At 34.9% G+C, this 17,443-nt stretch overlaps 1 protein-coding gene across 1 annotated transcript; it reads right to left on the bottom strand.

Annotated features, from left to right (window-relative positions):
• Window positions 1–58: 58 nt before the first annotated feature.
• Window positions 59–17,437, bottom strand: LOC132742636 (uncharacterized). Its single transcript, XM_060731087.1, has 8 exons — window positions 17,093–17,437; window positions 11,688–11,807; window positions 10,904–11,061; window positions 8,094–8,864; window positions 4,701–6,140; window positions 4,168–4,388; window positions 2,581–2,732; window positions 59–2,129 (listed from the first exon to the last, which is right to left on the bottom strand). The coding sequence occupies exons 1-8, from the start codon at window positions 17,364–17,366 to the stop codon at window positions 967–969; spliced, it is 4,299 nt and encodes a 1,432-aa protein (XP_060587070.1). The 5' UTR covers window positions 17,367–17,437; the 3' UTR covers window positions 59–966.
• Between the last annotated feature and the right edge of the window lie 6 nt (window positions 17,438–17,443).

Genomic DNA, 17,443 nt, shown 5'->3' with positions numbered 1-17,443 from the left:
GTGCTCACACCCTAGTAAAACCTATGCAAAAACACAAAAAACAACAACAATTGTCAGATACATTTAGACACATATTTAATACAATAAGAGATATGTGTTAATTGATGCATTGATTAAAAAATAGTAGAAAAGTGATTATTACTTTCGTAAAAAATTAAAACAAAAAAATGTTAGTTGTAGCAGAGATTCGGTTAGAGCGGTTAATTATGGCTATGTACATCTTTACAGTTACAAAACAGAAATCAAAATTATTTTGTTTTCCTCGGGGCAAATATTTTGCAATATGGAAATGAGAATTACATACTAGCATACAACAAAACAGCAAATGACCATTATGTATAGGTTAGTGTTTGTAAGTCAGCGTAAATTGTATGTACCGGCGCAGACGCTCGACATTTCAATGATATCTTTAAGGAACCCCACTGAAGTCTAAAAAATAAAATTTGAATTTCTTACACAGATCAGATGGGGCTCATTAAGCAGAAGGATAATCATATGATAATAAAGAAAAATGTTCAGAAATGAAATGAAAATCGCACTTTAGTGCTCTTCTTTGTCCGTTTTGAGGGAAAAACGTTGCAACGTTTTTCAATTTTGGGTCATTTGTCATAGTAAGAATAATTATTCTGGAAAAACGGAGTGAGCAAATGATCTGAAATTTTGTATACAAGTTATTGGTCTAAACGTACATCAGATAGAACATTAAATCTCGAAAAAAAATTCAAATGCCGTTATGTCAAAAAACCTCAGTGAAGTCCCTTTAAAAACACTTATCTAGTTATTGGTTGAAATTATATGTTTTGGCTATTTACACAAAGCTAGTATGATACGTTGGCTTAAACGGGAAAGTATTAAATGTCAAGTTGCTGTAGACTGAATTAACAATTAACAGTTTATTGATGAACCATAAGCCATTATTAAATTGTGATGGGCGCGTTTTGAACACTATTTAGTGCAGTAAATGCTTTAAATTATAAAAACACCGTCTTCTTCGTAAGCGCCATGTTTTATGACGTCAGGAACGTCTGTTATAGAATTCCTGGAAGTGTTCTTATGATACACGACAGCATGATTCTGTTCTGAATCTGTAGACGCTTGAATGTTTTGAAGCGGCGTTCGATTCTGAGCATTTTGTGACAATGATTTGTCTCCATCAAGCGGATCATTTGATTGGATCCTTCGAAAAGTTTTATCTGATGGCGGGAAGTTTATTTCTTTAACTTCATTGTCTGTTGGTGAAGTTATACTCTGAGAACTTGGTTTCTTTGGAGGAGTATTCGATTTTAGAAGCACTGATGAATGTTGAGATTCGGGTAAAACATATTGTATCGCACTATCAGACGAACACGCTTCTTCGTCCTCACTTTCACACGTAATTAAATCTTTTGCTGTTATGTACGTTATTTTTTGTTCCGGTTCAGACTGGTTTTGGACACCACTGTCTGAACCACTTTGAGGGTATAGATAACTATCAACGTTACACATATTTGGCCCATCTGATACGCTATCGTTGTCATCAAAGTGTTCGTGAATATTATCATCACTCACGCCCATTTTTCTCTGCGGAAATATCTCCTCAGTGCTGTCTATTTTGGGCGTGGCGTAGTGTGACTCCTCCCCACTTGAGCTTGGATATCTAAATCTTGGCGATGACTGAGCTCGTGGTCGATAAACCTGTGGTGTTCTCTGCTGTCCAAATCCAGTAGGCGCGGAGTGGGGAGTTTTAGGAGAATACGTCTGTTTGTATGGTTTTTGCCTCGCGCCTGTGTTATGTAAATTTCGTTTATTAAATGGACTCTTTTGGTGGGATTGTGGCTTGTAAGCAGGCGCTGATAATGTTGACATAGGTCTTTCAAGGGAACCAAACCACTGATTTCTAAGTTCTTGGTTTGACACTTGTCGTACATGGTGTACACTGATATCTGGGTTCGACCTCTGCCGGATATGGGCATATTGTACGGGTTGCTGTGCATTAAGAGATGATATACTCCCGTTTAATCGCATCATTGTAGAAGGTGTATGCTGTCCACTATGAAGACTTGCCGAATCAACCATAAATGCAATATTATCAAACTGACCTTTCCTCCTCACTGACCCTGGCTCATCGTACACTGAACAATTGTCAGACACTGAAAAATTCATGTCATTTATTACAGTTTATATGAAATTAGATGTAACTATGACGCGGAAGGGATTTATTACAAGCATTAATTTTTCAATATATAAACCAGATCTTTCCTGGACTTCGTAGATACATGCAATAAGTAAATGCAGGTATTTTGTACAGTTAAATAGACATGAATGAATTAGAGGTGATCAACTTATCATTGAGGTGATCCGAACATTTCCCAATATCCCGTCCACCATTTATGTTTCACATAATTCTGAACATCCCGATTTAAAAACAAAACATGGCGAATGTATAAATCATTTCAATTTTGGTCTACAGTATAAAATGGCGTTCAAAAGAAGCCGATATTTTATAGCATGAGTTCAAAATCGTTATTGTTCAGGTCAACTTTAGAAAAATATAATATAATATATTTTGTTGCTTTAGTTGTAATATTTAGTAAATCTTACTTGAAACAGTATGTCCTGCTGAATCGCCTTTGTCCGACAGTTGCTTGGTTTGTCGGCTTAATATCCTGACAAGTATGACCACAACAAATATCAATGCAACCAGAAGTATTGCCATAAATACCCCAAACAGTATTGTCATTGTCATCAAAGAACTGAAACAAAGCAACAAAAAGAAAACCGTGCAAAACAGGTGAAAATATTATCTTTTAAAATAGTTGAAATGATGTTAGTCTTATTCTCATATATATCTTAGATCTAGATTGTCTAAAAATCACATTCTTGTATACTTATTCCCTGCGGTCTGGAGACCGCAGGGTATTGGTACGCGTTTAACTTTTGAGGCATGGAGGAGCACGTGACCTGTTTTCGGTACATGGAGGAGCATGTGATCTGTAAACCGTACATGGTTGGTTAATTGACCTTTTCGAAAACCTAGCTAAATAACGTTTGCCGGTACGTTACGGATTTACCTCTAGGGAATTAGTCCAAATTACACATAATTAAGAACAAAAAACTATTGGGTGATATTTCTAATTTTCTATAATTATTTTACCGTTTAAGGTAGAAAAACTTGAATGATGTGTTTGAAAATTATCAATGTTTCTTTAATATCTATCTCAAATTTTACAAACAATAAATTGTTTATACTGAAAATCTACAAAATTAAAATATTCGTAGTGGCATCTGCCATAATAAATAGAGATATTTTCTGCGTAAACTTGTGTGTTTACTTTATTTATTTTTTGCTCGGAATTATTCATAAAATGGTAGGCCTATTTAATCATTTTCTTAAAAAGAAATAATTGTTTTATGTTCGACCTTCTCCGGTCTTCAACGGTCACCAGTTTCCAAAGACCTTCTTCTATATTGATCGTTTATTCAATTGTCAACTATATTCCTGATACAAACGTTTATTTATCCCCCACCCCCAAATAATGTTGAAAATAGTTAAATGAAATATCTTTATATCATTAAAATGTTCACCGCAGGAAACCATTTTACTTGTTGGTTAATTGGGGAGGGTTTAAGTCACACGTTATATCTTTACCGGTGGATGAAGTCCTCAATTGCCTTGATAATTGAGAAGGCTTATTTGTTTCATTTAAACTTGAAAGTTGTTATTAAACATTATAAGCTAGTTATGTTGCTTCTTTGTCTTTACATTAAATTGATTCTCAAAACTGACAATGAAGCAGTAAACAATCTAATAAAAGTCCATTATGTGTCAAGTATATGTTGCCCAGTCTAAGATGATCGAGTTTGTTTGCCCATTTCCGTTTCCGGTCAAGGATAAAAGCCGTTAACGACAAAAGTATCCGAAAGAAAATTGAAAACATGACATGTATAAAGCATTTTTCAAAAGGCGAAGAGTATTTTGTAAGTTAAATTTTGGGTTTCGTCGATATATCTTGGAAAGATGATAAACGGTATTCAACGTTGTTCTGTACAAAACGGAATACATTTAGGTTTGACAAAACCTATACAACTCTCCTGGTGGCTATATAGTAATATATAGTTTACCCTTTGTGTAACTAACTCCCATATTGAAATGGTTCAATAGTTATCTATGATATTATTTACAATTACCTGTCATTTTTATCAGATGAAGTTGTTGTTTCTATCACAGGCTTTTCTGTTGTCGATTTTGATATATCTGGTAACGGGCATACTTCTGAACAAGCAGAAATATATCTACAATCTAGTCCGGTTTTATACTGGTCCTTTAATGTTGCCTCATTCTGCACGTCATCGTAAAACTTTGGTTCCAGTTCCAAATCTAACTTTCCGTTCTTCTGGTAGTGTCCAATCTGGAAAAAATGAAGGCAACAATCTGATTAAACAAATGTTACATCCATAAAAATGACAGTTTGATAAAAAAAAAGGTTAGCAATATTGACTTAGGAATTAACACATGATCAAATGTCTATTTATTGAGACTTGTGGAAGTTTTAGTTGAAAATATTTTGCCATGGCACTATAGTAAACTAAATTTTAAGAATTAGCTGTCATATCTCATAATTTGAGAAACTAGCATTGAATAAAAACAAATGCGGATCGTCTAAGCAAATGAAGAAGACCAATGGCTGGGTTTTTTTGTCGATACAAAATAGAGGATATACCCTTTTATAATAGTAGATTCCACTTGTCCTGTTGAGCTGTATGTTGTGTATTGTAAAACCAATATGACCATTCCCATCCTCATCAAAAATAGGAATGTTATCACCATATTTTGTTGATTTGATGTGCGTGAAAAACGTGCTGGGTCTTCCTCTAACAGCCAATGGGGAGCAAGTTTCTTCATGGCAAAACTTCTGATAACCATTGGTAACAGCGTATACCGAGAGCATCGTGTGAAAGTATCTCTGATCTTTCGCGAGACTTTCAGTTGTGTTTGTGTCAAGTGTACTTTTGTAACCATGTCCGCAGATCTTTGCCTCATTTCCCTGAATGAACGTCTTTTCGAAGGAAGTTAGACTGTCGCAACGATTATAGCCTTCAAAGAAGCGTGGTAGCCATCGGTTGTCTTGATTTTGCCATGGACCAAGACTTTTGAGGTAAGCGCGGTACGAACCAGTGGTATATGACTGAGCAGCTATGTTAAAGACAACCGATCCTAGACTAGTTCTAGTGAGGAGGTTGAGATTAGAGCCCCAACCTTCACTCGAAATAAAAACGAAAGGTGGGAACATTTTTTGTATAAAGTCATTCACAACGTCCAAGATTTGTTGAGCAACGCTGTCGATTATAAATAAAAGCACGACTCGTACTTGTTGGTTGTACAATTTGTTTATGACATTATCTCTTATGTAATCTTTAGGCATGTTCTGTCTTACACTTATTGGGTTTTGAACACAAATATTCCGGTTGGACATTTCTTCAAGGAGCTGTATCTTCCCACCTTGACCATACGCATCGTCAATGTATACAAGTCCGACATGAGTGACAGCTAGTCTTTCAAGCATTGATATCATACCCTGAACTTGAAGTGTGTCACTTGGAACAGTACGCAGAAAAAAAGGGTAGCGTCTTTTATTGTCTAAATCTGGAGAAGACGCGCTATAAGATATCATTGGAATACCAACGGACGTCGTCAAATCTGCAACGATCAACGACACAGAACTTGATAACGCTCCTACTAATGAAATCACAGTGTCGAAGTTGATGACTCTATCCGAATCGAATGGATCTTTGAGTATGGCTTGTTTGCTAAATAGTTTTGCAAGATAATTAGTAGTATTTAGACCATTATAACAATCGTCAATCGCTATGGCACCGAAATTAATCCCGGTCGCTTTTCTTCGCTCGAGAACCGAATAAAAGAATGACGAAACGGTGATAACGTCGTTTGTTCCACGACGAATAGCTCCACATGAAAAAGGCGATCCGCCATATTGTCTCAGGGAGAAGAGACCAAGAATAAGATAGTCGCCGTGGAGATAGGAGTATCTTAGGTCAATCTGACGTAGACATTCCGGGCATTTTGTGTTGCACGCGGATGTATCCAACAGATTAACAATAGGATAAAACCGTTTGTCTTGAACAAAACCTATAATTTGGTCCTAAAAATAGAACAATAGTTCTTTAAAGTATAACAGTTTTTACAAACAAACATTTAACAATATGGAGCAAAGACGAAATTACTGACGAATGAAAAATTATCATAAGGCACAATTTAGGTAGTCTAAATTTAATATACTTATTATCAAAGGTTTGATAAAAGCATTTATATAACGCCTTGCAGCAAAACTAGTTACTGAATTTGGATTTTATCAAACTAAATCACTTCTGCATAAATTAAATACTGAATATATAATATATATATATTTGAGCTCCAAACCCCAAGTGTCTGTGGCAGATCACACGAAATCATTTAACAGGGCAAAACACATTTTATTTTTATTCAAGTACCATAACTCGATGACAAATCATTTAAGCGGAACACCTGTGTAATATGTGCCAGTACTTGAGCTACAAATCAATCCAGCTACATGTTAAACCTGTAAAATTTCATTGAAAATACATGTACATAAGTGATATAAGAGGAGTAGTCAAACAGAATAAAAGACAATTTAAGAAAAAGGACCATAACTCTGACAAATCAAAGCACAGAAGGCGCTGAATTTATTTGAGTCTCAGAATGTCAGAAAGGTGAAGGTTGTGAGATTATAAACCAATTTGTTTTTGTATAGTGTCACCAATGCTTCTCATCGTTATTATTGTAGTAAATTGGCTATAAGACTCATTGCAACACTGATATTCAATTCAATGTTTATTTGACTTAAACAATTTGAAAAAAATGAGTTGCCTTAATTCGGATTTGAACTCCAGATCACTCGCTTGCTAAGCGAGCGCGCAAATCCCTCGGCCACGGTGAAGTTATAAGTTAACGACTTGAAGAAAACCGTATTATTCTAAATTAGGATTTGTAACCGTTAAATGTTTAACACAGATGTAAATAATCATGGAGCGTTCTATAAGCATGTATATCTATAAAGAATAAAACAATATTAGAAATCCTCGACCATTCTGGATCTATTATGCTTGAAATTTAATGCGCCTGTCATTTGACCACCTTTACGCAGTGATCTCCCCTGAATTTTTCGGCGTAAGTGTACATATAAAGGGAAGTAACCGCTTCAAAAAAGCCGACTACTTTCGGCATTTGCAATTAACAGCATCAGGGTCTGAAATTTCGCTACCATTATTTGTTTGGTCTGACGACCCAAACAGACTTGGTATTGATAATTTTTGTAAATTTTGAATGAAATTGCACCAAAAGGTTTTGAAAAGTAGTCCAGACAAGATTCTGAGTACCTGGTAACACAAAAAAAATCACACAGCCGGAAAAAGTGTGTAATATGTGCAAGAACTTGAGCTACGAATCATTTCTGAAAAATTTCACTGAAATTGCATAAGTGGTATAAGAGGAGTTGTCCGGACAAACTTTATTACTGAAACATCATAAGTGGTATTAGTGAAGTAGTCCGGACAAACTTTAGAAAAAAATATAAAATGACCATAACTCTGGCATTAAAAAATCATTCAACCAATATTGCTGATATTATGCACAACTAGATTTGGTACTGTTCATTCCTGTAATTTTTGGGTGAAATTGCACCATTAGTTTGCATCATTAGTTTCTGAAGAGTGGTCCGGACAAGCTATTTAAAGCTGGCAACACACAAAACAACCTTTTAATTGAAGGGCGATAACTCGGCCAAAAACATTCAACCGGAAAACCCATGTTATTTGCGCTAGTACTTGAAAAAACAATCAATCCAGTAAAGTTTTATTGAAATTTCATCAGTGGTATAACAGGATTAGTCACAAACTTTTAACATAAAATTCATTAAAGGGCCATAACAAAAATCATTCAACCGGAAAATAGTCTGGATAAGTTTTGTGACGGACAGACAGACGAACAGACAGACCGCCGACGGAGAAGAGATACCTATATGTCGCCACTACTCTGCAGAGGTGAAAGAAAAAAAGACAAAATCTACTAAACTTACTTTTACAGAGGTGTACATTTTGAAGTGAAGTGTGGAATAAACTTGGCTACCGTGCAAATACCAAATGTTGACACTAACACCTCTGTCAGGGAGATATTTGAAACTTGATGGGTAATATCCACCTAATCGTATCCTATTTACGAGTTCATTTTTTATGCCATCTTTAAATGAACTACATTCAGCAACAGTAGTACTATGTCCGGCGCACACTGTATCATTCCATATTCGCTTTACAGAATCTATTGCTGACGAGACGGCGTCAACCATAGGGTACGGGTTACTATTCGGTGCTGAATTATCCAAGGTAAAGTGGTATTTCTGTATCAAATTTTTAAGATGAGAATTAGAGGATAGATTACTGAAGAACGTCTTGTATTCGTTTAAATTGGCATAATTTAGTAGATGGATAATTGTTGCTGAATCTTCTGATTTTTTTATTTGATTTTCAATGACAATGTTGTGTGCGAATTGCGACGTGAAAATCCAGTGAATTTTTGAGCCGTATGGTCTTGAGTTTGTTGATTCCTTCACGATAAATTCCGCACCAGAATTGTTTCCAAAGTAAACAATGGCTAATGATTTATTATATGCAATGTTCATTGTAGAAAATATTTTTTTCACGGTGTTAGAATCAAGTGCACCGGTAGCATTTATACAGATGTCATGGGCATTGGCGATTATCGAGAATGTCTTTGCTTCTTCGGTAGCATCTTCTGTGTGGACAACGAGGATAAAATTCCACCCAATCCATGTTAGCATTTTTACTATAGCCTGAAAATTAAATGAAGGTGAAGTTAGATGATAACAATCATAATACATAACATTGGCAATGTCGTCTGCTTTTTATATGCCCGAAAATTTTTCGGGCATATTATGCTATACCCCCTGGCGTCCGTCCGTCCGTCCGTCCGTCTGTTCGTCTGTCTGTTCGACCGTCCGTTATCAATTTGGTTTCCGGAGCATAACTAAAGTTCCATTCGGCCCACAATATTCAAACTTCATAGGATGGTTAAAAGATCCCTATTAATTTTTGGGTCACAAGGTCAAAGGTCAAGGTCACTATCAACTTAAAACTGAAAACAGTTTCCGGAGCATAACTTAAGTTCCATTTAGCCCACAATATTCAAATTTCATTAGACGATTGTACATATTGGGTAGAAGACCCATATTGATTTTGGAGTCAAAGGTCAGGGTCACAATGATCTTTACACTGAAAATTGTGGTTTCTGGAACATAACTTAAGTTCCATTTGGCCCGAAGTGTTCAAACTTCATAGGATGATTGTTAATATTGAGTAGAAGACCCCTATCTATTTTTGGGTCACAAGGTCAAGGTCATTATTACCTTAAAACGCTCAATAATTTAAGTATTCATCAACCTACAGCTGTAAAGTTTTATAGGATGAACAGCCATGTCCAACACATGACCCCTATTGATCTAAGGCTCATAAGATCAAAGGTCAGGGTCACAATGACCTTAACACTGAAAATTGAGCATAACACAGGTTCCATTTGGCTTACAGTGTTCAGGATGATTGCCTTTATTGAATAAAAGATCAATTACTATATTAGGGTCACAAGATCAAAGGTTAATTTCAAAATGACCTTAATATTGTTCAAAGTTTTACAGCTGTCAAACTTCATAGGATGATCACTTATATTAAGTTCATTAATCATATGCCCTAAAAATTTGCTTATATTATATCCCTGACGTCATATTGTCCAGCCGTCGTAGTAAAATTATTTAATTCCCATGTCTTACAAATTCTTCATCCTTTCTAAATAAATTACTTTCAGGCATATAATGCTCCGCCTAGCGGTGCTCTTTCTTTCTTTAAACCGTAGTCTGCTGGCGATTAAAAGTTCCACCTATGTAACCAGTGCGGACCAATATCAGTCAGCACAACAGTGAGTGGTTTGTACTGCTCGCTACTTGTACATGATTTATTTTTAGATGGGCTTAACTTCGCACCAACACAGCAGAGATCATATGGCGACTTTCCAGCTTTACTAGAAATGGAGGAGAACTTCAGGTGCCCTACGCGCATTATCTAGGCTCGAACTGGTACATGAGTATAGGCACAGACGTTCTGTAAGCTAGCAGGATGGCTTTTCACATGAATGAATCCAAAGTCCCTAGCGGGATTTAAACCAACAACGGTGAGTGGCAAGTGGTTTTAATTCAACCACCTCAAATATGAAAAAATGTGCTGAAAGATGGACAAGATCATTTAAGATAGTTTAGCGTGGTGATGGTTTAATTATCCAACCCTTTTAGTGCTGTCAACAATAAGAGTGATAATGACATAAGTAACATTTATTAAATCAGGACAGCCTTTTAATGCACATGCGATTTGGCCAAATTAAATTGGCAATTGACAGGGATAATTCCAATTAGTGTAAACTGTTTTGTAAATTTTAAATTTCCTACGATTGACATGGTGTTTTTTTTTTTTTTTTTTTTTTTTTTTTTGTTTTTTTTGGGGGGGGGGGGGTTGGTGTTTTATGTCGCACAAATACAGTACAGGTCATATGGCGACTTTCAATGATGGGTGAAAACCTCAGGTGCCCTTCCATGCATTATTTCAGGCATATGAGTAGAACCACTGACATTCCATAACTTAGCTGGATAGTTCCTCACATGAAAGAATCTAACTAAAGTCCCTTTCGATTCAACAACTGTAAGGGCTAGTGGTTGGAAGTCAACGACCTTACCTAGTTGGCCAAGGACCCATGGATATACAAATTGGAAGGTGCGTGCAAAAGAATGCTTCACCATAACTGATATTATTTTATAAATATTTTACGTACCGTTGCTTCTTGGTTGAAGGACGGGACGCTCTGTATGAGATTCCGGCGGTCACGTGATTCTAGAGTTGGCGATGACACGAGCGGGCGGAAAACCGGAAGAGGATCAAGTAACCGTGCCATAGTGTTCGTTGCTCTAGGGGTGGTGAGGGAAATTGCACCTGTATTAAGAAATTTGCATTGGTAAATATTCGCGTTTATACCGTATACATCTCAGGCGAATACGAATCAGACGTATTCGTTGAATCCCTAACATGCATCCACATATGTATAACATTTTGGTAATCTGTATATGTCGAAATTCTGTCACCGTATATAACTCTTAATTTTTTCGAAATCGAAGTAAACAATGTCAAAATTAAACGAAATCGAAATAACGACGACTGCGACTACTACTACTACTGCTACTACTACTACTACTACTACTACTGGTAGTAATAGAAGCAGTAGCAGTAGCAGTAGCAGCAGCAGCAGTAGTAGTAGTTGTTGTAGTTTTTGTTATTGTTGATGATGATGATGATGATGATGATGGTGACGATGATGATGATGATGATGATGATGATGATAATCGAATTATAGTAGTTTCTGGAATTTTAGAACTGTTTTACAAAAGTAAATGTCGAGGGCTTTGTTGACCTGGACACATTTAAACATCTCATGAGAAAATTATAGTCCTGTCAGAAAATTTAGGATGAATACGATTAGAAACCGGTTTAAAGTGCAAGGCATTGTACATGTACAATGTTCATGGCAAAGACATCGTGTTTTAGATTATGGTAAAACATACTTATATAAACTGAGTCATCAGCACTGGAGTTGCAGTCCATCTCTTGGTCGGCAAACTTCCCGGAGTAAAGAAGGTCCGTTGTCAGATCTTCATTGTCACAGTTATCATAAATATCGTAGCCTGGAAACAAAAATAATTAAACTACTTAAAATGAGTGTATATGTTACGTATGGCTTTTATTTCGATCAAATATGTACGTATTAATTCTTGATACGCATGTTTTGCTGGTTTGTTTTTTTAAAATTGTATTGGTATTTTTGTTGTTTTTCTTAAAAGGGGTGGTTTTCTTGTTGTTTTGTTTGTTTGTTTGTTTCTTTTTTTTCTGTTGTTGTTGTTTTTCTGTATGTTTTTTTATTCAACTGTATAATTCACGTTACTTCCATATTGACTCGTCATAATATTGACACTATATATTAATATAATAAAGCAGTTATTGCTATTTACAATCATTTGACAAGTTAAATACGTGACCTTGAATCAATGCTTTATATAATATTACGCCGTAAATGTATAAGGAAGTAATTTTTTACTTCATTGCGCATTAATGTAAAATTGTAAAGCATACACCGATCGTATTTTGCATTCTGCATATTTGAGCCGCGTCATGAAAAAAAAACAACGTTATGCGTTTGCGACCAGCATGGATCCAGACCAGCCTGCTGTTCGCTTACCAACTCTATTACAAGTAAGAGAAACTGATAGCGAACAGCATGGATCCTGATCAGACTGTGCGGATGCGCACGCTGGTCCGGATCCATGCTGGTCGCAAACGCATAACGTTGGTTTTGTCGTGACGCGGCATGAGAAACAAGAACAGGGGTTCATTTACGTTTGTAGAATTATGTCGGTGAAGTAAAAAATAAAAGTTGAAACATTAATAATTGTCGCTGGCAACATATATGATTAACAAAACCCGTACACCGCCTGTTCCATGCCAATCAAAACGTAGAATTTAATACCACATGATAACAAAATGGACGACAAAAGACCTCATAAGGGGCGCCTACGGGGTGCGTCATCCTCCATGATTTTGTCCTGTTACCTATATAAAGAATTCAAATACTATCTTCATGTTTAAAGCTCAAAATCAGTGTGAAGGCTCCTACAAGGTAAACAATACATGAAATTTCTCTCTTAAAAGCGTCTATTTCACACGAAAGGAAAATTGTCGAATACCCGGCAGAACGGCAATTCCTAGCATTTTTTGAAATACTTATACATTTGTACTTGTATAGTATTAGTTAAAATGATTCTGACAGGTTATATGGCACTATATAAACGGCTGTTTGGAAATAGAAGCCGAGCCGCTAGGCTTGGGATATATTGCAAACAACCTTTTATATACGGTCGTATAACCTGTCAGGAATATTTATAACGAATTTATAATACAGCAAACTTCCCTTTTTTTAAGAAAAAATGAGATTTCTTAGAAAATTTACAGCATCCGTGTATACTATTAGTTATAAAGATTGTTGACAGGTTATATGGCCCTATATAAACGGTTGTTTGTAAATATAACCCGAGCCGCTAAGCGAGGGTTATATTGCAAACAGCCATTTATATAAGGCCATATAACCTGTCAACAATCTTTATAACGAATTTATAATACAGCAAGCATCATTTTGTGGAGGACAGGTAAGATTTCTTCATAAATCGACAGCAGCCGTGTATATAAATTTATATAAACGTCACGATTAACCAATGAAAAGCGACGTTACAAACGTGCAGTATTGTAAATTAATATATAAACGTCACGAAGTATTATAATTTATTATATACTTATAAATGAAATATTGAGAAATATTCATGAAATAAAATGCATATTTTCATTTTCCGTATTTTCACTGTAAAAATTTATTTTTCACTGCAGTGAAACATATTTTCCGTATTTTCACTGGTGTCTTGCCGGACTACTTTCTTTTAAATTCTGCCAGTACACAAAATTTAAGGGAAAGTCTTTCAAATTTTATCGCAAAAAAAGAGAAAAATGTATATAATAAACAGAAAATTCAAGTTTTTTCTATAAATACATGATTTATTTTCATCTTGTGGCATGAAAATTACCATATTTCACTCGTGGCTACCGCCACTCGTGAAATATTTATTTTCATACCACTCGATGAAAATAAATCATGTATTTATAGAAAAAACTTGAATATCCTCTATATAGTTTTGAATATAACGATGGAGTAAAAAAAATGGTGTTAAGGTAGAACTTTTAGCATTTAAAGCTAAAAAATGCGGCTAAACTTAATTTTCTTTCCATTTTTCAAACATTTTTCGGCGTAAAACGATAAATTTTATATCAGCTTAAAGGAAAAAATAATTAACGTCGGATGCTGCAGGATTTAAGATATTTTGTCCGCCAAGGCGTTGAAATACCCGTAATAGTTGCCAAGAATACGCAACGACGTCATGTTCAAAAACGGACTTTGATGGTCATTTTTGACGCCGTGTGTACAAAAATTGGCTGAAGCTATTGAAATAAAATCAACGGAACCTAATCAGAAATATGGTCAACTTTTCGCATGCCAATTTTCAAGGCGCTACTCGAAAGTTCGCAAAGATTAGTGTCGCGTTCTACCTTAATAATACATTATTACTGTATCCCACTTTTGCCATTTCGCAAAAAAAAATTGTAGTTAAATAAATAAACGAACAAACAAATGTACAATAAATGTGCTCAAATAAAAGGTCTAAACTTACTGTATTTATTTTGAAACTGTATTTATTTATTTAAAGACTGTTTGAATTATCTGAACTTGTTAATGTGAGAACTTCGCCATAAACAAACACCGTTTGTGATTCGGATATTGTATTTATTTCAAGTTGACATGTTTTACATAAAAGAACATGCCGCATTTAGTACCCTCCAACCCTTGTTGATCATAGCTGATTTTTTTCTTTATTTAGTGTCCAACTTTATTTGTCATCCAATGAAAACGCTGTATTTCTTAAAAATGATGTTAGAAGAACAGAAGTCGATACTATATCGAATTCCGTTCATAGTCGACTTCTATTTTTCATAGTACTTCATAGAACGGCATAGTGACGTAATAAAGTGAGTGATTATGAGGTCAAATAAAGTTTGACACTAAATATGTTAGCTGTTCTACAGAAATAAGAAACATTCTCCTGTCGCTTTCGCTCCCGTCGAAATTTCTAATTTCTGTAGAACACCACGGATGAACACTAACATAAACATAGTTATATACATATAACTTCTTTGTATATGTTAGTGTTCATCCGTGCTGTTCTACAGAAATTAGAAACTTCGACGGGAGCGATAGCGACAGGAGAATGTTTCTAATTTCTGTAGAACAGCTAAGGGTGAACACTTAACATATTTAGTATCAAGCTTCATTTGGCCCTTGATTACGTCACTACGCGGTACTATGAAGCACTATGAAAAATAGAAGGCGACTATGAACGGATTTCAATATAGTATCGACTTTTTTTCTTCTATGAAAATTAACACACATAAATTTTAAGAAATACAGCGTTTTCATTGGATGAAAAATAAAGCTGGACACTAACACTGTTTTATACCGTATCGTACATGAATATTGTCTCTGAAGGCGAAAAGAGAAACTAAAAAAGGGGAAGATACTAAGGGAAACGAAACGAAATGAAGGCAAACAGTGATATATACTATAGTATCTGAGGGCACGACAGGTCCCCTAATAATTTTTATAGAATATGTAAGAGAAATAACTGGATTGTAATAATATCAAAAGTGATTGTCTAAAAATCATGATGCGGTCCGAGAAATCCAAGATGGCGTCCTTTAAGGCCGCCAAAATATTTAAAAAATGCCATATAAATTTACACTAATACTTATTATTTTTCATTAAAAATTGTTAAAGTTGTTTTCTATTTGCATCAAGCACCTTCCATTTGAGCAAATTTATAGCCAGTTTTTTAATGAATTACATGAAAAAATAGAAACATTGGCAAAATATATGTTAATATAATAATTGTTCGCCTTATTAGCACGAAAACGCGACGACACGAAATATATGCGGCGAAACTACATATCAAAATGTGGTGCTCACGCCTTCCTCTTGTCGTTCCTTGCACACTTGTAAGGCGACAGGTCAAAATCACAAAAATGTTGTGATGTGAAAATAATGTTCTTAAATTGTATTCAAAGAGCAATAAAATATTATTAAACTTTAATCACTAAAAACGTGACAAACTGTGTCTTTTTCGTGTTTGAACTTTTTATATTTTCCGCCCCAGAAATATGCTAAAACGACACTGTATAAATCAAACATTATAGTGTATACTTAGGTATTTCATTCTATAAGAGTGCGGTAAAGACTTATCTAAATATAACGAATTTACCCCTAAGAAGTGCAAGTGCAATCTGTATTGTGCAATCTATTTATTTTGCTTATTTAAGAATATCTTTACATGTGAAATAATGTAAAATAACCTTTGAAAAGCACGAAGTCATGATGATAATTGTACTACACTAGTTCTAAATTGATCAGAAACTTAAATTTTATGTTAAAGCTGCATGCCTCCAGATGAGATAAAATATTTCAAGAATGTCAACCGTAAGATAATGTACTAAGATTTAAAGAAAAGTACAAACGATTCAAGATTTAAGATATAATTTACAAGTTATATGCGATTGGTGACTGATTTGAAGTAATTGTCACCAAATTTCTACGGCATGACTATCACAGTAAAGGCTATTTTTGCATAGTTTGACCTCTTTTTGTACTTAACGTGGATTGTAAGTGCCATTTGTAACGTGTAGATTTCTTTCTTTGATCACTTCACAATATTTTAATTTTAAATTCATTATCAACATATTCATAAAAATTAGCATGAATCTGGACGCATATGCTACTTTAAGAGCCGAATATACCCCAGCAAAAATGTTGGCATATTTTAACCATGGGTATAAAAAAATATACAGCTGAAATGTTATACATGCAAACAAGAAAAGGAATATAGGTCGTTTGATGTCGGTCGTAAACTGGGATATAAAAATACTATTCTGTCACGTAATGTACTCGTTCACATGTTTAAATGTTTGATAATGATAAATTTGTTCTATGTACAGTGTACATGTACAACATTTCACAATATCATTATTTTATATAGAAGCAATCGCTGAAGATTAATTATATTTTTTAAATCTCTCAGAAATTAAATTGAACTAACTACTTTTTTTACTATTTTAACTCAAAAAGCCAGGCCGTCAGGTGACGTAACTGTACATGTTACATCGTGAACAGATCAACTCTGCAAGTTTTGCTTATTCCACTGTTGTTATTGATCTTTTAGGATGTATTCACTTTGAAATATATTCTACAAGTTAAAGACCTTTCTTTTTAATAGCAAACATTAAGACTTAACATTACATATATAAGGAATAAATTTTCTATTACCTATGCTTACTCCGGGAATAATAGAATCCTCTCTGGTACCGTTTCCATTTAAAAGGGAAACAATCCAATCAAGAGCCACAATTTGCTCAAATATTGACCTTGAACTCTTTCCGCAGGCGCCTTGCCCATCCCTTTCTCGTATCCCAGCAACCACGAGGAATTTCACATCACCTGCGCGTTCATACTTCCGGTAAATGCAAACACCATAGTTTATTTCAAGAGCTACGTATACAGACGCGAAACTCAAAACTCCTGCGATAGTTATCCATAACATGGTTTGTTTTGTTTCTTCTGTGCGATTTTATAACGATATTCCTCCTTTATTTGATTTCCATTTATATATTTAACAAA

This window comes from Ruditapes philippinarum, unplaced genomic scaffold (assembly GCF_026571515.1).
Source record: "Ruditapes philippinarum isolate M1 unplaced genomic scaffold, ASM2657151v2 ctg1264_1_1_1_1, whole genome shotgun sequence".
In the NCBI taxonomy this organism is placed as follows: domain Eukaryota; kingdom Metazoa; phylum Mollusca; class Bivalvia; order Venerida; family Veneridae; genus Ruditapes; species Ruditapes philippinarum.
Note: the sequence above shows the minus strand (reverse complement) of the source record. Positions and strands in the feature narration are given on the sequence as shown.

Bases quoted from the DNA above. Each gene is read 5' to 3' on its own strand.
- LOC132742636 (XM_060731087.1), bottom strand. From the start codon at position 17,366: ATGTTATGGATAACTATCGCAGGAGTTTTGAGTTTCGCGTCTGTATAC. The intron at 6,141-8,093 runs GTAAGTTTAGTA...TTCTATTTTTAG, and splicing joins AAATGTACACCTCTGTAAAA to GACCAAATTATAGGTTTTGT. The intron at 2,130-2,580 runs GTAAGATTTACT...TGAATTTTTCAG, and splicing joins AGCAGGACATACTGTTTCAA to TGTCTGACAATTGTTCAGTG.